Source organism: Apus apus, chromosome 3 (genome assembly GCF_020740795.1).
Source record: "Apus apus isolate bApuApu2 chromosome 3, bApuApu2.pri.cur, whole genome shotgun sequence".
Lineage (NCBI taxonomy): Eukaryota > Metazoa > Chordata > Aves > Apodiformes > Apodidae > Apus > Apus apus.
In genome coordinates, this window is record NC_067284.1 from 82,329,305 (window position 1) to 82,348,044 (window position 18,740).

The following is an 18,740-nucleotide window of genomic DNA, read 5'->3' on the forward strand; positions in this document are numbered from 1 at the left end:
AATATACTGTAGGTATCCTTTTTCCAGAAAAGTATCCTTGGAGAAATATAATTGGTACTTTTTTTTTTTAATATGGGAATGTCATTATTACTGCTGAACAGCTATATATACATATATATATATATATGTGGGTTTTTTTTAAATTGGAGACACATTACGGATCCATACAACTTGTTAAAAAAAAAATATAATAGAAAAACGCTAGAGTCTGGACACTCTGAAATAAAAAACAACACTGAAGAAGTAGCTGTATTTCCAAAGTAGTAATCAGCTAAGAAATAAATAAATAAATAAATAAATAAATAAATCACTGTAAGAACAATTTGCACTGACTTGAAAACAGAAAAAACAGAGAAGGCATTGAACTGTGTTTGCATTGCCTAAACAATAGATGTTTTTTCAGAGACTGCCCAAAACTGTCTATAAAGAGCACTCCTTGAAATGAAAGCACCAAAGCTACTTCATTCATGGACTCAGAAATGCCATAGAAAAATACTCTGGGAGCCAATGGAGAGCTCAGCAAAGGAACCAACCATCCAAAACAACAGAATTGCCGGAAAGGCATGGAAAATAACTCCAGCTGGCACAAGTTTTAAGCAATATAAATTGAAGAAAACAAACTACAGCTTTGTTAAAAAGTTGCCATAAGTCTGTAATCTAAAGCTAAGGGTCCAGTTCTAATGTCGACAGGAAGATGACCAGAAGTTACTGGCTATAATTTCAACAAACCAGTCACTTTCTGACACCCCACAGTTCCCACTCTGAAAACAGACCTACAAAGTTAGACAAGAAAAACACTGATTCTTTAGGTCGAGAAAACAAACAACCCTGTAGAATTTATGTGAAACAATAACTGACCATTTAGTGAAAACAGAAAGATGATACCTGTTTAGAGAAAACCTAACTGTTCAAAATATATAAACTTTTACTTTGTATTGACACTTAGAAATCTACATGTGACGTGTACCTCTTCTGAGACAGCATTTCAGCCAACTAATTGCTTAAAATACTGAAATTGAGAACGTACTTGTAAATTTTTTGCTTTGTTTTGTGCAGTCTTGGAGTTTGTTTTATTCAACCATTCTGATAAGCAGCTATTCTACTTTACTGGCTGCCAAACACAGCTATTCAACCATATTACATGGCAGTTTTGAAACTGAAAGTACCCTATGAATTACTACCTATGCTGCTAGGATTTTACATGTAAACACTGAACAATAACAAGCGATACCATGCTGTTCTCAAGTTAGGCCCCAAAAAGCCCTAAGATGTGTTCAACACTTAGATGTTTCAAACTAATGAATCACAGATTATTTCATTTGGTTTCTTGGTCTTCATAGCTGCTTTACATCATATGAGAAAGAGGTGGTTTTCAACTTAGCTTCTACCAAATCATAATCTTTAAGAGGAAACCATTCTCTGGTGCTGGAGAAGTCATCACCATGAGTTCCTAAACAAGCTTTTTCTGCAGACCATAAGACACATGTCTAAGGTCTAGACATTCTCACATACAAGAAACTACATCCACCTTCATAGAATCATACAACTATTCAGGTTGGAAAAGATCCTTGAGATCACAGAGTCCAACCATCATCCCTACTCTACAAAGTTTTCCCCTAAACCATATCCACCAACACTACATCCAAATGACCCTTAAACACATCCAGGGATGGTGACTCAACCACCTCCCTGGGCAGCCTATTCCAGGGTCTAACCACTCTTTCTGTGAACATTTTTTTTCCTAATGTCCAGTCTAAACCTACCCTGTTGCAGCTTTAAGCCATTCCCTCTTGTTCTGTCGCCAGTTACCTGTGAAAAGAGACCTGCACCAACCTCTCTACAATGACCTTTCAGGTAGCTGTAGAGACTGATGAGGTCTCCCTCAGCCTTCTCTTTCTCAGACTAAACATTCCCAGCTCCTTCAAGTGTTCTTCATAAGATGGATTCTCTAGGCCCTTCACCAGCTTCGTTGCCCTCCTCTGTACTCGCTCCAGCACCTCGATATCTCTCTTGAATTGAGGCGCCCAAAACTGGATGCAATACTTCAGGTGTGGCCTTCCATACACCCTTTCATCAAACTGAGTAAGGCTGTAAAATTATTACTGTGATTTCCAGCCCAGGTGGTGAGAACCTGTTGCCATATATCAGCTTGGGTCCCAATAATGTTAAATACTACAGACAGTTAATAACACTGTTTTTCAAAAATATCAAATAATGCCCAAGACATGCCACCTGAAATTCCAGAATCCAGGTGAGAGAAGTGACTTGAACTTGGGAGAAAAATCTGAAGCTGTATAACTATATAAGAAAAACAGGTAAAGAATCAGGTTTGAAAAATTAGGCAGTAACAATGATCTGTTTCATTAGAATCACGGGATGGTTTGAGTTGGAAGGGACCTTAAAGATCATCTAGTTCCAATCCCCCTGCACGGGCAGGGACACCTCCCACTAGATTTGTCCTACAGTAAATTCGTACCAGTAGTGGTAACGATGTGAGAAATGCTGTACAGGTCAAAAGAGTTAGAAATCACACGTTACTGAGAAACACAATGGAACTCACGTTATATCGCCCTGCATTGGGGTTATGTTTGTGATAATACCCTACTGATATTTATTCACTGAGAGGCAGCGCTGAATGTATGAAATCAAGCCTATCTTGCTTTTGTATGGAAAACGCCCATGCTTCCCAGAATGGAAAGGGAAGCAGCCACCAGAAGGGGAGCGGCAGGACGGCCTGGCCCCGCACTACCCCGGCGGCGCTTACGAACCCGCAACGCTCCCCGCTGGCACCCGCCGGCCGCCGCCTGCCGGTGCCGAGCGGGGCAGAGGGCAGCGGGGCACGGCGGAGCCCGCCAGCAGCACCGGGCTGCGGCTGAGCAGGCAGCCGCGCCAGGGCCACCCGCGCCTCCTCCGCCCCGCGCCGCCCAGCCGCGGCGGTGCCCGCTCACCTCGGAGGCGCCGCTGGTACCGCTCCAGGGACTCTTCCAGAGCCGGCTTCCCGCGGGGCGCCCGCATGAGGACGCCGCCGCCTCCCGGGACAGCTGCCCCGCAGCGCCGGTGGGTGGCCGTAGTCCGAGCCGCTCTGCCTTCCCGCGCTCCGCAACGGCGGCGGGCTGCCGGAAGAACCACAACTCCCACAGTGCGTGCGGGCCGCCCCCCCCGCGCCGGCCGTTGCTGCCCGCCGCCGGCCCGCCCCTCGCTGCGCGGGGCCCGCCACGCCCCCACGGCGACGCGGCGCCTGCCCACGCGGGGGGGAGGAACACTACAGGTCCCAGCATGCCGCGCGCCGCGCTGCGGGAGGAGGAGCCCGCGCCGGCCGCCCCGCCCCCCGCAGCCCCACCGCCCCGCCCCCTGCCCCCGGCGGCGAGAGCAGCGCGGCTGCAGCCTCTTCTTTCCCCTTTGTTGTGTGGATGGAGCTGCTCGCGCGCCTGCGCGCGCGGCGCGGCTCTTCCGCCCACGTCCCCGGGCCCGCAGCGGCCGGGTACCGCGCAGGTCCGGTGATGGCCGGGGGGAGAGGCGCGGGGCAGCGGTGCTCGCCTCCCGCCGCCGCCTGCTGCGGCGCCTGCGCAGTGAGCGCAGAGCGGCCGGAGCGGAGCGCGCTATTGTCTGCAGCTGGCGCAGGGGCAGCGCCGCCGCGCAGCCCTCGGCGCCTGCGCGCTGCCCTCCCCCGCAGCCCTCCCCTCCGCATTGTGTGCGCTGGGGCGGCGCCTGCGCAGTGCGTGCCCCGCGCTGCCCGCTATGTGCGGGGAATAACGTTGGAGCCGTTACCAGAGGGACACCGACCGGAGCGCCCCGCCCCCGCCCCGCGGGGATGCCCGCTCGCTGAGCACCCGCACCGCTGCTAGGGACGGTCCCTGCCCGGCGCGGCGAGCCTCTTTGGAGGGGTAAGTGAGGATGCTGCAGCCCTGGCTGCTGGTCGGGCAGGAGCCGTGACGGGGAAAGGGGCCGGGGTCGCGCCGTCTGTCCGCCCCGACATCCGCCCAGCCCCTATTGTGTCAGGCGGCCCTCGCCCTCCCTGCCCCGGCGCCGCGCGGCGGGGGCTGCGCCCGGCGGAGGGGGCGGTGGCGCGGTCCGGGCACAGCCCGCTCCCCCTCCCCCGTCCTTGCTGGGTCCGGTGGCTGCTCCGCGCCCCCGCCTTCCTTTCCCCTCGCAAGCGCGGCGGGGCCGGTGGCGGGGCCGGTGGCGGCGGGGCTGCCGCTGCTTCGGTGGCATCGGCTCGGGCTGCATGCGGGCGGTGCTGCCAGCTCCCCGTGCCCGCTCCCCCTGCCCCTTTTCGCCTTCGCCCGATGGGCGCCCGGCCCGGCCCGGGCCGCCGCCGGCACACCCACCCACCCACTCACCCACCCACTCGCGGCGTGAGCTGCGGGGCTCGGCCGCCTGCCCTGCCCTGCCCTCCCGCAGGCGGGTTTCCGTGATTCGAGCGGGCGTTTCCAGGGGGTTCATACTCTTTTTGTTTGTTTTCGGTTATCCCTGTTTCACCAACTGCCCCGTGGCTGGAGGTGGCGTCTTTCTGCAGATGGAACAATCAGGTGCCGCGCACTTGGGATGCGGCGTCTCCCTCCGTCCCCTTGCAATAACATCTTCTGAGAGGGACGGTGGAGAAAATCTGTTGGGTTTGCCTTTTCTCTCATTGCGTCTTTTCGCCCAACGAACATACGCGGGTATTTTGCATTCAGAAGATATTCTCCTGAAGGCACGACCTTTTCTTTCTCTGAGGCTCTTCCCGGGGGCAAAAAAAAAATAATAATAAAATAGTAACATTTTTATTTTTGTTTCTGTTCCCGGTGGCTGGCAGCAGCAGCGCCGGGGGGCCCACTTTTGTCTTTCCGGCGTGGAAGCGAACGGGTTACTGAGCTAACAGAAACCCGATGGCGATTTTCGAGCAGAAAGCGTGTTGTTGCAGCAGAGGAAGCTGGCGGCGAGGCGGGCGGGCGGGGCGGGGCGGGGGGACCGCGCCTCCTCCGGGCGCGCCCGCAGGCGGCTGCGGGGCAGGCGGGTGTTGCGGCGGCGGGCAGGGCTGCTCGCGGGTGTGTCTGCGGGCACCGGCCCTGGGGAGCCCGCGGGTGGAGAGGAGCGGGGATGGTGTGTGCCGGCCGCCAGGCTTTGGGGCGTTCCTTGTAGGCGTTTTGAGGATGAACTGACCATTAGTCCATCTGTTCTTACGGCTTGACGGAGAGAAGCGGATGTAGAGGCGGTGCTGATGAGTTGAGGGGACGTAAGAGTTGTGGTTTTCAGACAAGAGTTTACGGATAGCATCCACTGATCTGCACTTGGAAGAAATTATTTTCTTCCCTGTGAAAGCAAAGCTACTCGTAAAATATTTAACGACTCTGGAAGAATAAAGCCTGTTCTGGCATTGTGATGATTATCCTTTTCACTTAGGAATGCCGTTCAAGACATTGTAGCAGTGTTCTTGGCCATGGGTTGGCCTATGTAAAATGATATGTGGGATGGGATAGTTTTTGTAAACTTGACTAAGACATGATTAAATATGCTGTGATTTCCTCTGAATAATTTCCTTTGGGAATTTGTGTCCAGATGTTGGGAAGTCTGTCTTACTGAAACTGAGTTCTGTTAGCATGGAAGCTCCTCAACTTTACATTTCGTTTAATGAGGAAAAAAGTTAAGCATAAACACCACAAAGACTCTCCCCTCACTTTTTGATTATTATATTTTGTAACGCTTTGTCACTTTCACATAAATGTTTGGTTCTTGGTGGCTTTTTTGTTTTGTTTTGTTTTTGGCTAAGGTCAGGAAAGCTGGCTGAATCGAGAGAACAGTGTAACTGAGAATGCACAAAGTTTCCTCAGAATCATCAGAATCTGAATGTTATTTGTAATGAATAAGTTAAAAATGTGGGGTTTTTTAAAATTCTTTCAAAGAGAGAGAATCTGACGTAAGTTGTTCCCAGGCATACTTTATCACGGTACTATTTGTTTTATTTTTATTTACATATCTCCTGTATCTATTTTAACTGCCATTTGCAAAGAAAAGTAGGATCTTGATACATTGTGCTTCATCAGCCCTAACAGACTTGATAGGCAGAATTTTTTTAACAATTCTGTCGATAACATACAAGCCAGAAAAGAACCAGGTTGTGAATATAGAAAAGTCTATATTCACTTGAAAGTGGGAGCTAGGAACTTTATTTGATTGACTGGAATGAAACTTGAGGCATGAGTAGTTGCAGAAACTGATTTTGAAGTACAATTTCCAGTTCTTGCAAATGCAGGGAAAAGTACTTAATGTATATTGTGACCATAGTACCTCCTTGAGTCTTCTACAAAGACAGTATCCATGTCAGTGCTGCATTTCTTAACTTTATAGGCAGAATGGAATTGAGGTAAAGCCAAGAAAATCTGTACAATTCTGGGTTTTCCTTAGAAAATTTTGAACAGATACTGTATACATGCAGATAGCAGAATTAACTTGCAGAAATTCTCCTATCTGCTTCTAGCACTTCTGAGGTTGCAAAAGGCCACTTCCCCCCGCTTTGAAGAACATACTACATAATTAATGTTGTAAAAATTGCTCTGGTTGTGATGGGGGGACATTGACATTTGAGAAAAGGAAGTTCATTGTTATTGGGTGATGGAACATCAAATTTGCTACCTGGGAACTAGTGTTAGATGTCTGCTAAGTGAGCTTGTGGGGATCTTTTGTTATCTATTAGGTTTATAATGCTCTTACCAAATGCTTGCATTTCTTCCCTTCTAGTATTGATCATTGTGTATCCATGCATTTTCAATGGACTGGTCTACAGAGAACAGCTTCCTTCAGTGCACAATACTAGTGCTTTCAGAGTCCATCCAGCGTGTTGAATGAGGCAGATGTCCTGGGGAAAAATAGTCTGTGATCAGGTGACTTAAACTGTAACATAAAACATGCAAATTAAGGTGGGGAGAGAGTACAAATTGCTTGTTTAAACAACTTCGTGTGTCTGTCTGTTGTACAGTAATACATGCATAAAAATATTGAAATAAATTGCCAATACTTGTTTCACTCTTGTAGTTTCATTTCTCCTACTTTACTGCCAAAAAGCTGGGATGCTGTTTTTATTTGACAGGTGTGTTTGTGGTTAAAACTACTTCTTAAAAAGTTGTTTGACCTTCAAAAAAACCCAATTTTTAAATCAATATATCTTTTTTATTTCATGTTTTGTCAAAAGTAGCTTGTCCTAGAAGTCTCAAATAAAACTTACAAAAATGTTTTAGTAGGTTGCTGACTTAATGAGATTTAGGGAGGGAGACCCATGTTTGGGCAAATAATCAGTGCTGCCTCACTGAAGTTGAAGTGTACCATGCAGTCTCTTAGATGGTAAGTATGAAGTAAATCTGGGAATAGGTAGATGTTAGAAGAGCCTGACCAGCAGTTATATTATTCCTTCTGCATAGAGTAATCCCTGTTACCCAGTTATTTGTAGTGCAGCATGGCTGGACTGTTCTGTCACAGTGTCTCTGGTACTGGTCTAAGTACATGAGAAGTTGATTCAGTCAACTAACCCATCAGAAAACTATTTGTTGATTTTTTTTTTTTTTTTTTTCTTTCTCCCTTGGGTTAGCAAATTGAAATATCTTAGTTTGTGGTCAGTGAGCTGCAGAGCAAATACACAGAATGGGGACAGCAGTGTCAAGCCTGGAATAAGGAAATACTCCTTTTTCCAGTATCAAAGATATGTCTGGTCTATTTGTCTATCCTGACTGGCTGTCTGCTGTGCCACTGTAGACTTTTGTGGTTAGAAAGGGGGTGAGTTACTTACAAATCCAAGGGGAAAAAAAAAAAAAAAAAAAGATAGTGGTTTTCTTATTATTCTTATCCTTTGCTTACCATCCTTGATGTGTAAAATGTCCAGACAAAACATTCAGAACATATCACTGGATGGAAAAAAAAAAAAAAATCTCTGCAAAGTAGAGGGAGGAGAAGGGGCTCTGTTAAGTTGTGTGGCCTTTGTACAAGGAAAAGCAGGATTTTTGTCCTTAGCTAATATTGCTGTCTTCTCTTTTACAGAATTTAAAGCAGAAAGTTTTCAAATATTTTTTTCGTTTTTTTCTTGCTTGTTTACTAGTTCTGAAGTGTGTGATTTTTGTGAGATGTAGAAAAGTGCCATTTTGGTATATGTTTAGAGAAATTGATTTTATTCATGCAAAGCAGAGATATTTCCTATCATCTCTCTTTATCTACTGAATAGAATACTCAATAAAACATGGTCTTTTTTTCCCCATATGTGCCTGACATATTTTTCAACTTCGTTTTTCCTTTTTCTCGTCTTAAAAATATTTATTGAAAAATAGAATTTTCCTTTGCTAGGTGCTTTTTAGAGCTCAACTATCACCTACAGGTGGGCCCAGTGAGCTGCTTCAGGTCCAACAACTGCAGCCCTCTTACAGTTTAGCTTCTTCATTTTTTTTCTTCTGCAATTATAGCAAAGATTGACATTTTTGTAGTAGGGTCCTCTGTTTGTTTTCATTCTTGTGAACTAAAGTGTTTTTTATTCAGGTGTTCTCCACAAAAGTAAGAAGGGTATCTTCCTTGACAAATAGCTGAGTTTTCTGAAGTCTGTGTGATGGGCTTTCTGGATAACATCTCATTGTGTACCTCATTCCAAATGGGACTCTGGTTCTTCTCATTTTCTTTCCAGGAAGAACTGCAATTATTGAGCTTTCCAGAGCAATAATAATAGATCTGTTTCCACTCATTGACATTTCCAAGATTTCTTTGTGCACAGGGTGTTTTGTTTGTCTTCAGCTGTGGTATTGCATGAAGAACTTGTAACCAATCCATTAGCTAACTATTATGGTCTGAAAGTAGCAACACACTGAATGCATTAGATCACGTGTATTTAGGACTTTCCCCTCAAAATTACATGCTTAAGTCATTTTATTGATGATCTTTCTGTTGGATTGCAAATATTTTGCCATCTATGCATTCTATTCTGTGTTCAAAACCACAACCTTTTCAATTAGCTCTTTTTTGTCTTGTGGATTAAATTTCAAGATTAAGAAGAAAAATGCAGGAAGTTAGACTGTTGTGGTATATTGTTGGGTTTTTTTCACAAACATTTTTCTTGCTTTCATTAATCTTGCCTTCTCCCCCTAATCCCCATGACTTAACTGATTGTTTAGTCCTGTGAAACTGTATCACTGTGGGAACCTTGTTGTCAGGAATTATACTTCATTTGATCATTTAGTTTACTAAATAGAAGATGTTTATTGGGTAATATTCAACATTTACTGTATTTTTTTTTCCTTTGGAATTTTCCTTAAAACGTCAGAACAGCCATATAGATGGGCCCTTGGTCTGACTCAAATCCAGTGTCTTTTCTCCAAGAATTGCTATAATCTGGTGCGAAGGGAGAGAGATAAGAAAGATGCAAGCACACATGGTTAGTCTTCATCTATTTTCTGCTTGGAACTTCTGAGTCAGGTATAGTTTCTCTTAAGGATTATTCCTTCCACTTGATCTGCATTTCTTCAGCTATGTCTTGGAAAGGCAATTCAATGAAAATGGCCTTTCATATTTTTCAGACCTTCATTTCTTAAACATGTTCAGCTGTATACCAACTTAATAATTAAAATCTTTATTTCCTACAGATTGTTGTTATTACAAAAAAGCCATCCCAGTTTTGTAAGGTTAATGAAGATCACACTTCTGCTCATCTATTTTCCCACTCTTTAAATCATCATGTGTTCTTTTTACTGTACTTGGTTTCCAGATGGGATAGTCAGGTAGTATGAGGGTCAAAGTACAGAGATGTCACAAACATTTAATTTTTTTTCCAAGTTTGGCAATAATGATATTTGGAACAAGGTAGCTATCACAGAAAATTTGTTGTTGTGTTTCTGAATCACAGTTGGTCACATTGAATTTATTTTGGGCTGAATTTTCATACTCGGTTTTGTTGGCTTTTTCTCATTCAAAATCTTTTTTTTGACTTCTTGGAGTTATTTGTCTGCCCCAGGTCTCGTTGAAATCAGTGAATCTTTAGGTACTGCAGATGACTTCTGTGTATGGCAGGATCTGTTTTTACACAAGAGAAAGGAGTAAAATAATGCTATTGCATTATATTCTTTAGCTTGCTGTAGGAATTTTATTGCTTGGCATTATCCAATACTGTTTTTATCTTTTTTTCCTAGAATAAATACTTCCTTCTTAAGATTTTGCAACTTTTAAATCACATAGAATTGTATTGCTTCCTACACCTGTATTTTTTCTACCTTTCCTAAACAAACACAACCCAGTGCTTTTCTTCCATTCTACTGGCCTGATCATTTTTAGAATTGGCAACTTCATCTGTCAAAGTTCAACATGTTCAGGTGTTGGTTACTAAAACTGCAAATAGCAACAGGAAACTTCCCCCTTTAGGGCAGAGTGATACTTCAGAATTTGCATTGATCTGTTGCAGGATTATCATGGCATGTGTATAATTTCAAAGTGTTGCCTGGTTACTTCTTTGAAGAGGTTGGTGTTTGTAACTGAACTAAATTATCCAGCAGTGTCAGTTCCTGGTGATGGAATCATGTTGTAGTACCCACACAGCATAGAAATGTTTGAAGTTTTTATTCATCATGCCTTGTGTTTTAGTTTGTTAAGCAAGTTTTTTCCTGCTAGAGCTTCCAACATTTCTTCTGTGGTCTTTAATTCTACTTACCTGGTTTATGTAACTTACACAATAACCATTTTCAGTTGGTCTGGTTAATATTACTGGGTATTTACTTAAATGTCTGACAAGGTGAATTTGATTTTTATTTTTATATTACCTGGGCAGCCTGTAGTATGTAGTAAAGTCATTTGTAAGGTGGCATGAAAAAATAAGCTGAAACAATATTAAGACATGACAGTGAACCAGGAAGTCCTGAGTCATTTCTTGCCCAGTTGAGGCAAATTGAAACCTTTGACTTAGTAAAAAAACCCCAAACAAAACAAAAACTAAACTGGGTTTGTACTGTCATTTTTTTAGTGCAAGTCATAAAATTACTTTGAACAGCATTTTGGGAGAGGACTAGATTTATTGGATTAGGATCTTTGAGTTCCTCTATTTTCTGAGTCTTTCCTTTGGTGTAATTTCTTTCCAAAACTAAGAAAAGCAGCATGTGCCTTACTATTTTTATCTGTTGTGCTTTTTAGAGAACAATGCCACTGCTTTAAGAAAAAAAATTATTCAAGTTGTCTGTGTATTGTTTTACTTGTATACTTATTTCCATAGGCATTCTTCCTTTCTTTCTTTTCAAGATGTTTATTCACATTTGGGGTCAATGATCTAAGGCAGATTTAAAAGAAAGACTGCTTTAGTGTATTATGAGGTGAATGACTAAAGATTTGATCAATGGATCATGATGTATTATAAAAAAGTGGTTGAGGGAAGTGAAAAAATTAATAAAAATACACATTGAATAATTTTTAAAAGTTTATGCTTTTAATCTGTAATGGGTAAATGTGAAAAACTACTTTGTATTTGAAAAAAATATTACTATATTCATGTTGCTTACAGTTACTATAGACCTTTCTAAACAGAAGAAGATGTGTGAGGCTTAGGTGGATTTGGTGCAATTGACGTGTCCCCTCAAAGCAGCCTAAGAAGAAATGGCCACTGGCTGTCCTGGTCTTGCCCTTTTTCTTTTTCTCCCACTCCTAGCTGCACAGGCCAGCTCCTGGTGCTGGGTTTCTGTGCCTTAGCTTCTGGGAACTGTTCATTTGTTTGAGAAGAACACACAAATTACTGTGTCACTATTTGAATGTGCTGAAATAGCTCAGCTCAGCTGCACAGCCATGTGAGTCCTGCAGCCAAGGGGAGTAGTTGGGACTTAGTGACTGCAGCAGGTCAGGAGGGAAGGATCCTGATAGCAGTGGGACTTGTTCTGGCTGATGTAGAGCTGTGGCCTCTTCAGTTTATGGTTTCTATGATGAGGGTTAAAACTGCTCATTTGCCTGTCACTTGAGTCTTCAACATTAGAGTAAAAATAAGTCAGTACAGTGAGGCTTTGGACATACAAGCAATTTATGATGGAGTAGTCAATGGATTAGCCTTTCATATTCTATTTTCTCTCCCCGTCCCTATAACTTGTGATAGTACATGGCAGCTACCTACAAGGCTAAAGGGAAAAAAAGCACTTATGAATATCTGGCAACATAGGGAAAGCACTTTGCTTTTGATTCAAATGCAGGCAATACTATAAAGATAAAACGGAGAGAAAAACATATCCAGAACAAGTAATGTCTGATTTCTCAGGCATGTGTCCTATCCCAAACTGTATTGATCCTTTGCACGTGTGTTCTTTCTTGTCGTCTTCATTGGGAACTAGCAATTTTCTGTGGGAAAAACAACCTGAATGGAAAACACCCTGCAAAGGCAGAGCACAGAGGCGCACAGGTTGTACAGCAGACTGTAAGGAGCTGGAAAGTGTTGAACTTACAGTGCAGTGTTTCTGCTAGTGGGATGATGGACTTTATCTTCTGAAATTGTTCAGCTCAGCCCTCCATTCTTCCAAAACTTGTAGGAGCTTTGTATTTCTGGTATCTCCAGCTCTCTAAAGCTTGCTGTTTGGAGGAATGATTGGTAGAAAAAGAGTGACTGCTTAAGCCCCACTTCCTTAGGTAGCTAAAAATGGTTTCATTAAGAGCTTTACTTAATGTGGCAGAAGAGAATAGAGTTTAAAAAATGTTAATAATTCATTTAAATAATACATACTATTGCTTGAAGTAAGAAATATGCCTTTGTGCAAATAAATTGAAGGCTACAATTGGGTTATTTTGGATTAAGCAAGTGATAATATTAGTCTTTTATGTGAAAGTTAAACTAAATAAATAATGACCATGTTTTCAATAGGAAACATACAAGAAATAAAATCCAAGAAGAGCTAAGGCAAAATAAACAAATGTAGAAATGCAGCACTAATTTATTCTAAGGTATTAATGTGTTACTTATTCATAGAATCATAGAATGGTTAAGGGTGGAAGGGACTTTAAAGATCATAAGCTTCCAACCTCCCTGCTGTGAGCAGGGACACCTCATACTAGACCAGACTGCACAAAGCCTCATCTAACCTGGCCTTGAACAACTCCTGGGAGGGAGCATCAACAGCCTCCCTGGGCAACCTGTTCCAGCACCCTACTACCCTCATGGTGAAGAATTTCTTCCAGATGTTTAACCTAAATCTCCCCTCTTTCAGTTTAAAACCATTACCCCTAGTCCTATCACTACTACTCTCTCTGGTGAAAAGCCCTTCCCCCGCTTTCCTGTAGCCCCTTCAGGTACCGGAAGGCCACTATTAGGTCTCCCCAGAGCCTTCTCTTCTCCAGGCTGAACAGCCCCAACTCTCTCAGCCTGTCTTCATAGCAGAGGTGCTCCAGCCCTTTGATCATCTTCATGGCCCTTCTCTGGACCCTTTACAAGAGCTCCATGTCTTTCCTGTGCTGAGGGCTCCAGAACTGTACACAGTATTCCAGGTGGGGTCTCACCAGAGCAGAGCAGAGGGGCAGAATCACCTCCCTGGCCCTGCTGGCCAAACTTCCTCTGATGCAGCCCAGGATGCAGTTGGCTCTCTGGGCTCCAGCGCACACTGCCGGCTCATGTCGAGCTTCTCATCTACTGCCACCTCCAAGTCGTTTTCCTCAGAATTGTTCTTTAGCCATTCTCCCCCCAGCCTGTGTTTGTGCCTGGGGTTACACCGACTCAGGTGCAGGACCTTGCACTTGGCCTTGTTGAACTTCATGAGGTTGGTATTGGCCCACCTCCCAAGTCTGTCAGGGTTCCTCTGGATGGCATCCCTTCCGTCTAGGATGTCAGCAACTCCACACAGCTTGGTATCATCAGCAAACTTGCTAAGACTACACTCAATGCCACTGTCCCTGTCTCCAGCAAAGATGTTGAACAGCACTGGTCCCAATTAAACTATCGGAAGTGTTGCTCAGTAGATACCAATAGTGATGATAATTTTTATACCATGGAAATGTAGAGCAATTTAAAGAACAGAGGATGTGAATTGTTAAAGCCTTTAAAAAGGGAATGTTGATATCTGCCTTAATATTTAGTCCATATTCAGTCCCATGTTAAAACTATTTAAAATATTTTTGGTAAGTCTGGAAACTATTTCTCTATTGCAGCAGCTTGGTCACTGTTGCTTAATATTCCTTTTACTTTTTATGTAGCTGAGCATAGCTAAGTTCCCAGTCAAGTAATTTTGATGGAGACATAAAATAAGTAACTGTGGGTAGTTCTTAAAAAGACAAAAGCCAGTGTCTTAAACTTTTTCATTGAAGAGCCAGTGAAGAGGATGACTCAATCACTTTTTTGTGGATGGGGTTATAGTACCACTTCCTCTTCTTTGGTTCGGTGCCTGGAGCAGTGTGTGAGGAGTTCAGAGTTCTTTCACATCTCTTTGTTTGTTTATTTTATTTTTTAAGGCAGCAACATCATTGAATATACAAAGGAAAATGTATATAGGCTTCCTCCCATAGGAAACTTGGATTCCAGTTTTCTGTCTATTGAAATACACACTTGAATTAATTAAAAAATATTTGTAGTATGATAGTAATAAAAGCATTTTCCAGTCATCTCCAAGTGTTTTGAAGTTAACCAGAATTTCATTGTAACATTCTGCAAAACATATGCTGATGTTGTACAAAAGCAAGTTAAAATGAGCATTCATTCTTAAACCACCTTAAAAGATCCACCTGAAATATTCTGCATAGATAGCAGCAGTGAGGGCTTCTAATTGTAATGTAATTGAGGGTTTGTAACATACCTGCTCAAACAAATCCTTTAGTGAAAAGATCAAGCTACGTCCTCATTGTATGTGTTAATTCTAAATGTTTATAGTGACAATTTCACATGTAACTGATCACATTTAGTAAATAGAGGTAGTGTAAGAAATAGAATGAAGACTCACAATGCTGGTAGCTATATTCCAGTTTGATGGCTGCATACAAGAAAGGAGTGAGTGGGCCCTTCAAGCAAATGTGGAATAGCTTCTCTCCAGGGAAGCCATTTCCTGGGTACTAATTACCGACTGGTTTAAAATCTTTGCAATAAGTAATATTAATAATTAAAACCATGAGAATTCTTGTTTGTGCAGATGTCTTACCCTGCTTTGTGTCTTGCTAAATTCTTAATACTGGTTTTTTGGCAGCTGTTTTCACATGATCATGCATTGAGAAAGTGTGTTACATTTGCAACCTTTTAGTTTCATTTTAAGGGAAGGAGAGAGATGGGAAGGACACAGACATTAAAGAAATGCTATACTCCAAACTGCAAGACTAGATTTCTATTGAATGATTTGGGATGCGAGTAAATAACTGAACAAATACTTAAAATATAAGGCATTTTAAACCTTTTTCTGCTGTATTTTGTATGAATTTCCAGGAAGAGGACTTCCCATCAAGAAAGGATCTTAAAGATCAAGATCCCTGAGAAAATGCTGAACATGAAGAAAACTACTCTCTTCACATCACTGCTACCATGCTAATTTTTAAGGAATTAACGCTTACCATGATGTTGAGTTCTTTGTAGAATACCTGTGTAGCACAATATAGTTATGACACAGACTCAAGGAGCTTTTAATTTTCAATCAGTAATACTTATGCACATGGTCTTTCTGGCTTAAGACAGTAAAGACTACCTAGAGCAAGCATAAATTGTAACTTTATGGCAAAATTTTGAGCCTTTGGCTGTTTTGTAAAATAAGTATATTCCTTTTTTTTTTTTTTCCTGTAGGGCTTGCTTACTGATCTTAGAACAGACAACATAGTGAATTTCCAAGAAGAACACAACTGGGGACTTGACTGTTGAGAATAATTGTAAAAAATTCCAAAACATTCAGTAAGGGAGAAGATAGAATGTAACAAATATTTTGTATGGAGCATACCTTGGAATGATAAATATGTTTTTCATGTTATAGTGCAGATGTAGCAAAGTAAAATAATTGAATACCTTTTTCAGGCTATATCTTTAATACTATTAATAGATGTGGTGATCAGTAATGCTGATTTCAGTAATTGCCCTGTATCACTTCCACTTTCATGCTCTGTGTACTTCCACATTGTGTCAATAAGTAAAATGGAATTGAAAGCTGAAAGAGAGATGTTAAAATTACTTGAATACATGTTTTTTTCTTTGTAGAGTACACGTACCCTCACACCCATGAAGTAAATAATTCCCTGTATTAAAGAAGAAAGAATTTGCATTGCCTTGAATGTAATTTAATCTTACTAAGTGTCTTGGGACATGGAATAAATCCCATATATTTCACAATTTTGGGGAAAATTATTTCACTGCCCTTGGGAGGTTAAGAGGTCCAGTTTTATTTGCAAAGTGGCATTTGTCTTTTCAGTACTGCTCAGGACTGTGGTCGATACTTGGCCTATGCAAATAAACCTCCTCTTCATACACAGCCTACAAAATAACTTGGGGTATGCCATGATGTAGGTAGTGAGAATAGGAAGTGGAGGAGGAAACCTTGACTGCTTCTTCAAGATTACATTCTGCCTGAATGCAGTGACTGCTTTGTATTATTAATTTATTTTCATATCTGTTTATCTTCGCAATAGTATAGTCTGAGAGTAGTCAGATATTAAGAGGAGGGAAGGAAATACTTCTGTAGCTTTCATCAGAGAAAGCTTTTTCCCAAAGACAGTTTGGTGATGGTTTCTTTTGGCCTGCTCACTGCAGTAATTTCTAAAGGCTACTTACCAGATGTACTGTTGTATTTGCATTTTGGGTATGCTAATCTTGATACAGATTACCTTGTTTGATTATGGTGAAATAGGAAAGCTTCAAAATAATTTTCTTGTTGCAGTTCCTTAATTTGAATGAGAGTGATTGACAAAATGAACACTTGATAGTTTGATCAAAAGTTAAGCTACTGTTAAAAGCAGTCATTACCCTTTATTTCAACTGTATATTAAAAGCATCTTTTTGTAAAGTGTTGCCTTTCAGTGTAGGAAGGCTGCAAAGAAGAGCATTCCTGACCCCTGAGGTCCTCCACTTGGACACTGAACCATTGACCACAACTCTCTGGGTGTAGCCATTCAGCCAGTTACTTATCCAATGAGTGATCCATCTGCCAAATCCATGTCTTGTCAGTTTGGAGACCAGAATGTCTTAATCTATCATTTTTTAGACTAACTTTCAAGGAGATTTACATACTCTTATTTTACCTCCTTTCCTCCTCCATCTCTGTGTAAAAAAAAAAAAAAAAAGAAATAAATTAGTAATGGCTACAGCTTTCAAAAGACAGTGAAAATTACATATTTTTAATGTAGTATAAGGCTTCAGTATGATTTTCTGATCTATTTTTCAAGAAATTTTGGGCAAATTTGGGTATGGGGGCTAAGGTGGGACAGGTCAAACACTTCAGAAGCAGAATGAGTACCAGAGGGTATTGTTCGGTTGCCCTGTCAACTAAACATTAATAAGTTTAAGAGATGAGCCAACAGACTACAGAGAACTGAGATTTTTATGAGGTATTTTGGTTTAGTGATAGAGACAGTAATCTTAAATGTACTCCTCTTTCACATTTGAGCAAGGAAGTAAAACTGAATTAATGCTTTGCTTTTCTTCCCTTGGTTTTCCTGGTTTATCATAGGATGGTTTGGGTTGGAAGGGACCTTAAAAATCATCTGGGTCCAACCTCCCCTACATGGGCAGGGATACCTCCCACTAGACCAGGTTGCTCAAAGCCCCACACAGCCTGGCCTTGAACACTTCCAGGGATGCCTCCACAACTTCCCTGGACAACCTGTTCCAGGGTCTCACCACCCTCACAGACAAGAATTTCTTCCTAATATCTAATCTAAATTTCCCCTTTTCTGGTTTTGATCTATTACCTCTTGTCCTCTTACTACAAGCCCTTCTAAAAAGCCCCTCCCCAGCTTTCCTGTAGCCCCTTCAGGTACTGGAAGGCTGCTATAAGGTCTCCCTAGAGCCTTCTCTTCTCCAGGCTGAACAACCCAAACTCTTCCATCCTGTCGTCCTAAGAAAGGTGCTCCTGCCCTTTCTTCCCTTTCTTCCACTTCACTTATTTGCATGCTTGCCATCCTCTGTCATGTCAGTGTAACTCTCAAATAATTACATAAAATTTTCACAAACTTTATAACTAATAGCTATGTTTCTTTGTATCAGTGTGAGACTTTTGGAAAGGTGGTCTTAATTTTCTAGCCACCTGACTTGCAAAAGAATTAGGCATTCAGTGTCATAACAGAAAGGAAACCATTTGAACACCTGCAGTGTTGTGTAAAACTCAGTATTTAAAAAAAAAAAAAAGATATTATGGCTTTGGAACTGAAATACTCAAGACTAAGATACATTAGTGTTACAAATGCTCTCTACAGTTCCCTATTTATAGTGAACCCTAAAGAGATTGTGTGGAGATTTTATTGTGTTAATGAATTGCTCATGCTGTGGTTGTGAGTGTGGCAGACAAAATCAGTAGGAAGTTAATAATTCACAAAAGCTTTTTAGTGATGTGCAATAAATAAGTCACAAACTAATCAACTGAAGAGGAGAGAAATAATGATTCATGGGCTTTTTTGTTTTCACCTGAATAAGGTATAGTCCTGGTTAAAATACTATATGGCAATGTAGTTAAAGGTTATTTTCTAATGCACATGTGTAAGTAGATTAATTACCCTTGCACATGGAACATTTCTAGTGATAATGCCTGCCTTCAGAGTATTTTACAGAGCAGATAATATGATGGTGTTATACACTCAAAACTTCCTAGATTTAAAGCACTTATCTTTATAGA

At 41.9% G+C, this 18,740-nt stretch overlaps 2 protein-coding genes across 14 annotated transcripts in view; one reads left to right on the forward strand and one right to left on the reverse strand.

Annotated features, from left to right (window-relative positions):
* The window catches only part of SDCCAG8 (SHH signaling and ciliogenesis regulator SDCCAG8), a 109,361-nt gene extending 106,256 nt beyond the window's left edge, over positions 1-3,105 (reverse strand). For 4 of the 6 annotated variants that reach the window (XR_007889172.1, XM_051616217.1, XM_051616213.1 and 1 more), the window contains exon 1: positions 2,949-3,105. Coding sequence is in view for 5 of the 6 variants with exons in the window: in XM_051616217.1 (XP_051472177.1) it covers positions 2,949-3,015 (67 nt within the window). In the remaining variant the exon portion in view is untranslated. The remainder of the gene's footprint in view (positions 1-2,948) is intronic. The other 2 variants (XM_051616210.1, XM_051616211.1) reach the window with 2 other exon arrangements.
* Positions 3,106-3,727: 622 nt separating this feature from the next.
* The window catches only part of CEP170 (centrosomal protein 170), a 92,253-nt gene continuing 77,240 nt past the window's right edge, over positions 3,728-18,740 (forward strand). For all 8 annotated transcript variants that reach the window (XM_051613528.1, XM_051613530.1, XM_051613533.1 and 5 more), the window contains exon 1: positions 3,728-3,884. The gene's annotated coding sequence lies outside the window, so the exon portion shown is untranslated. The remainder of the gene's footprint in view (positions 3,885-18,740) is intronic.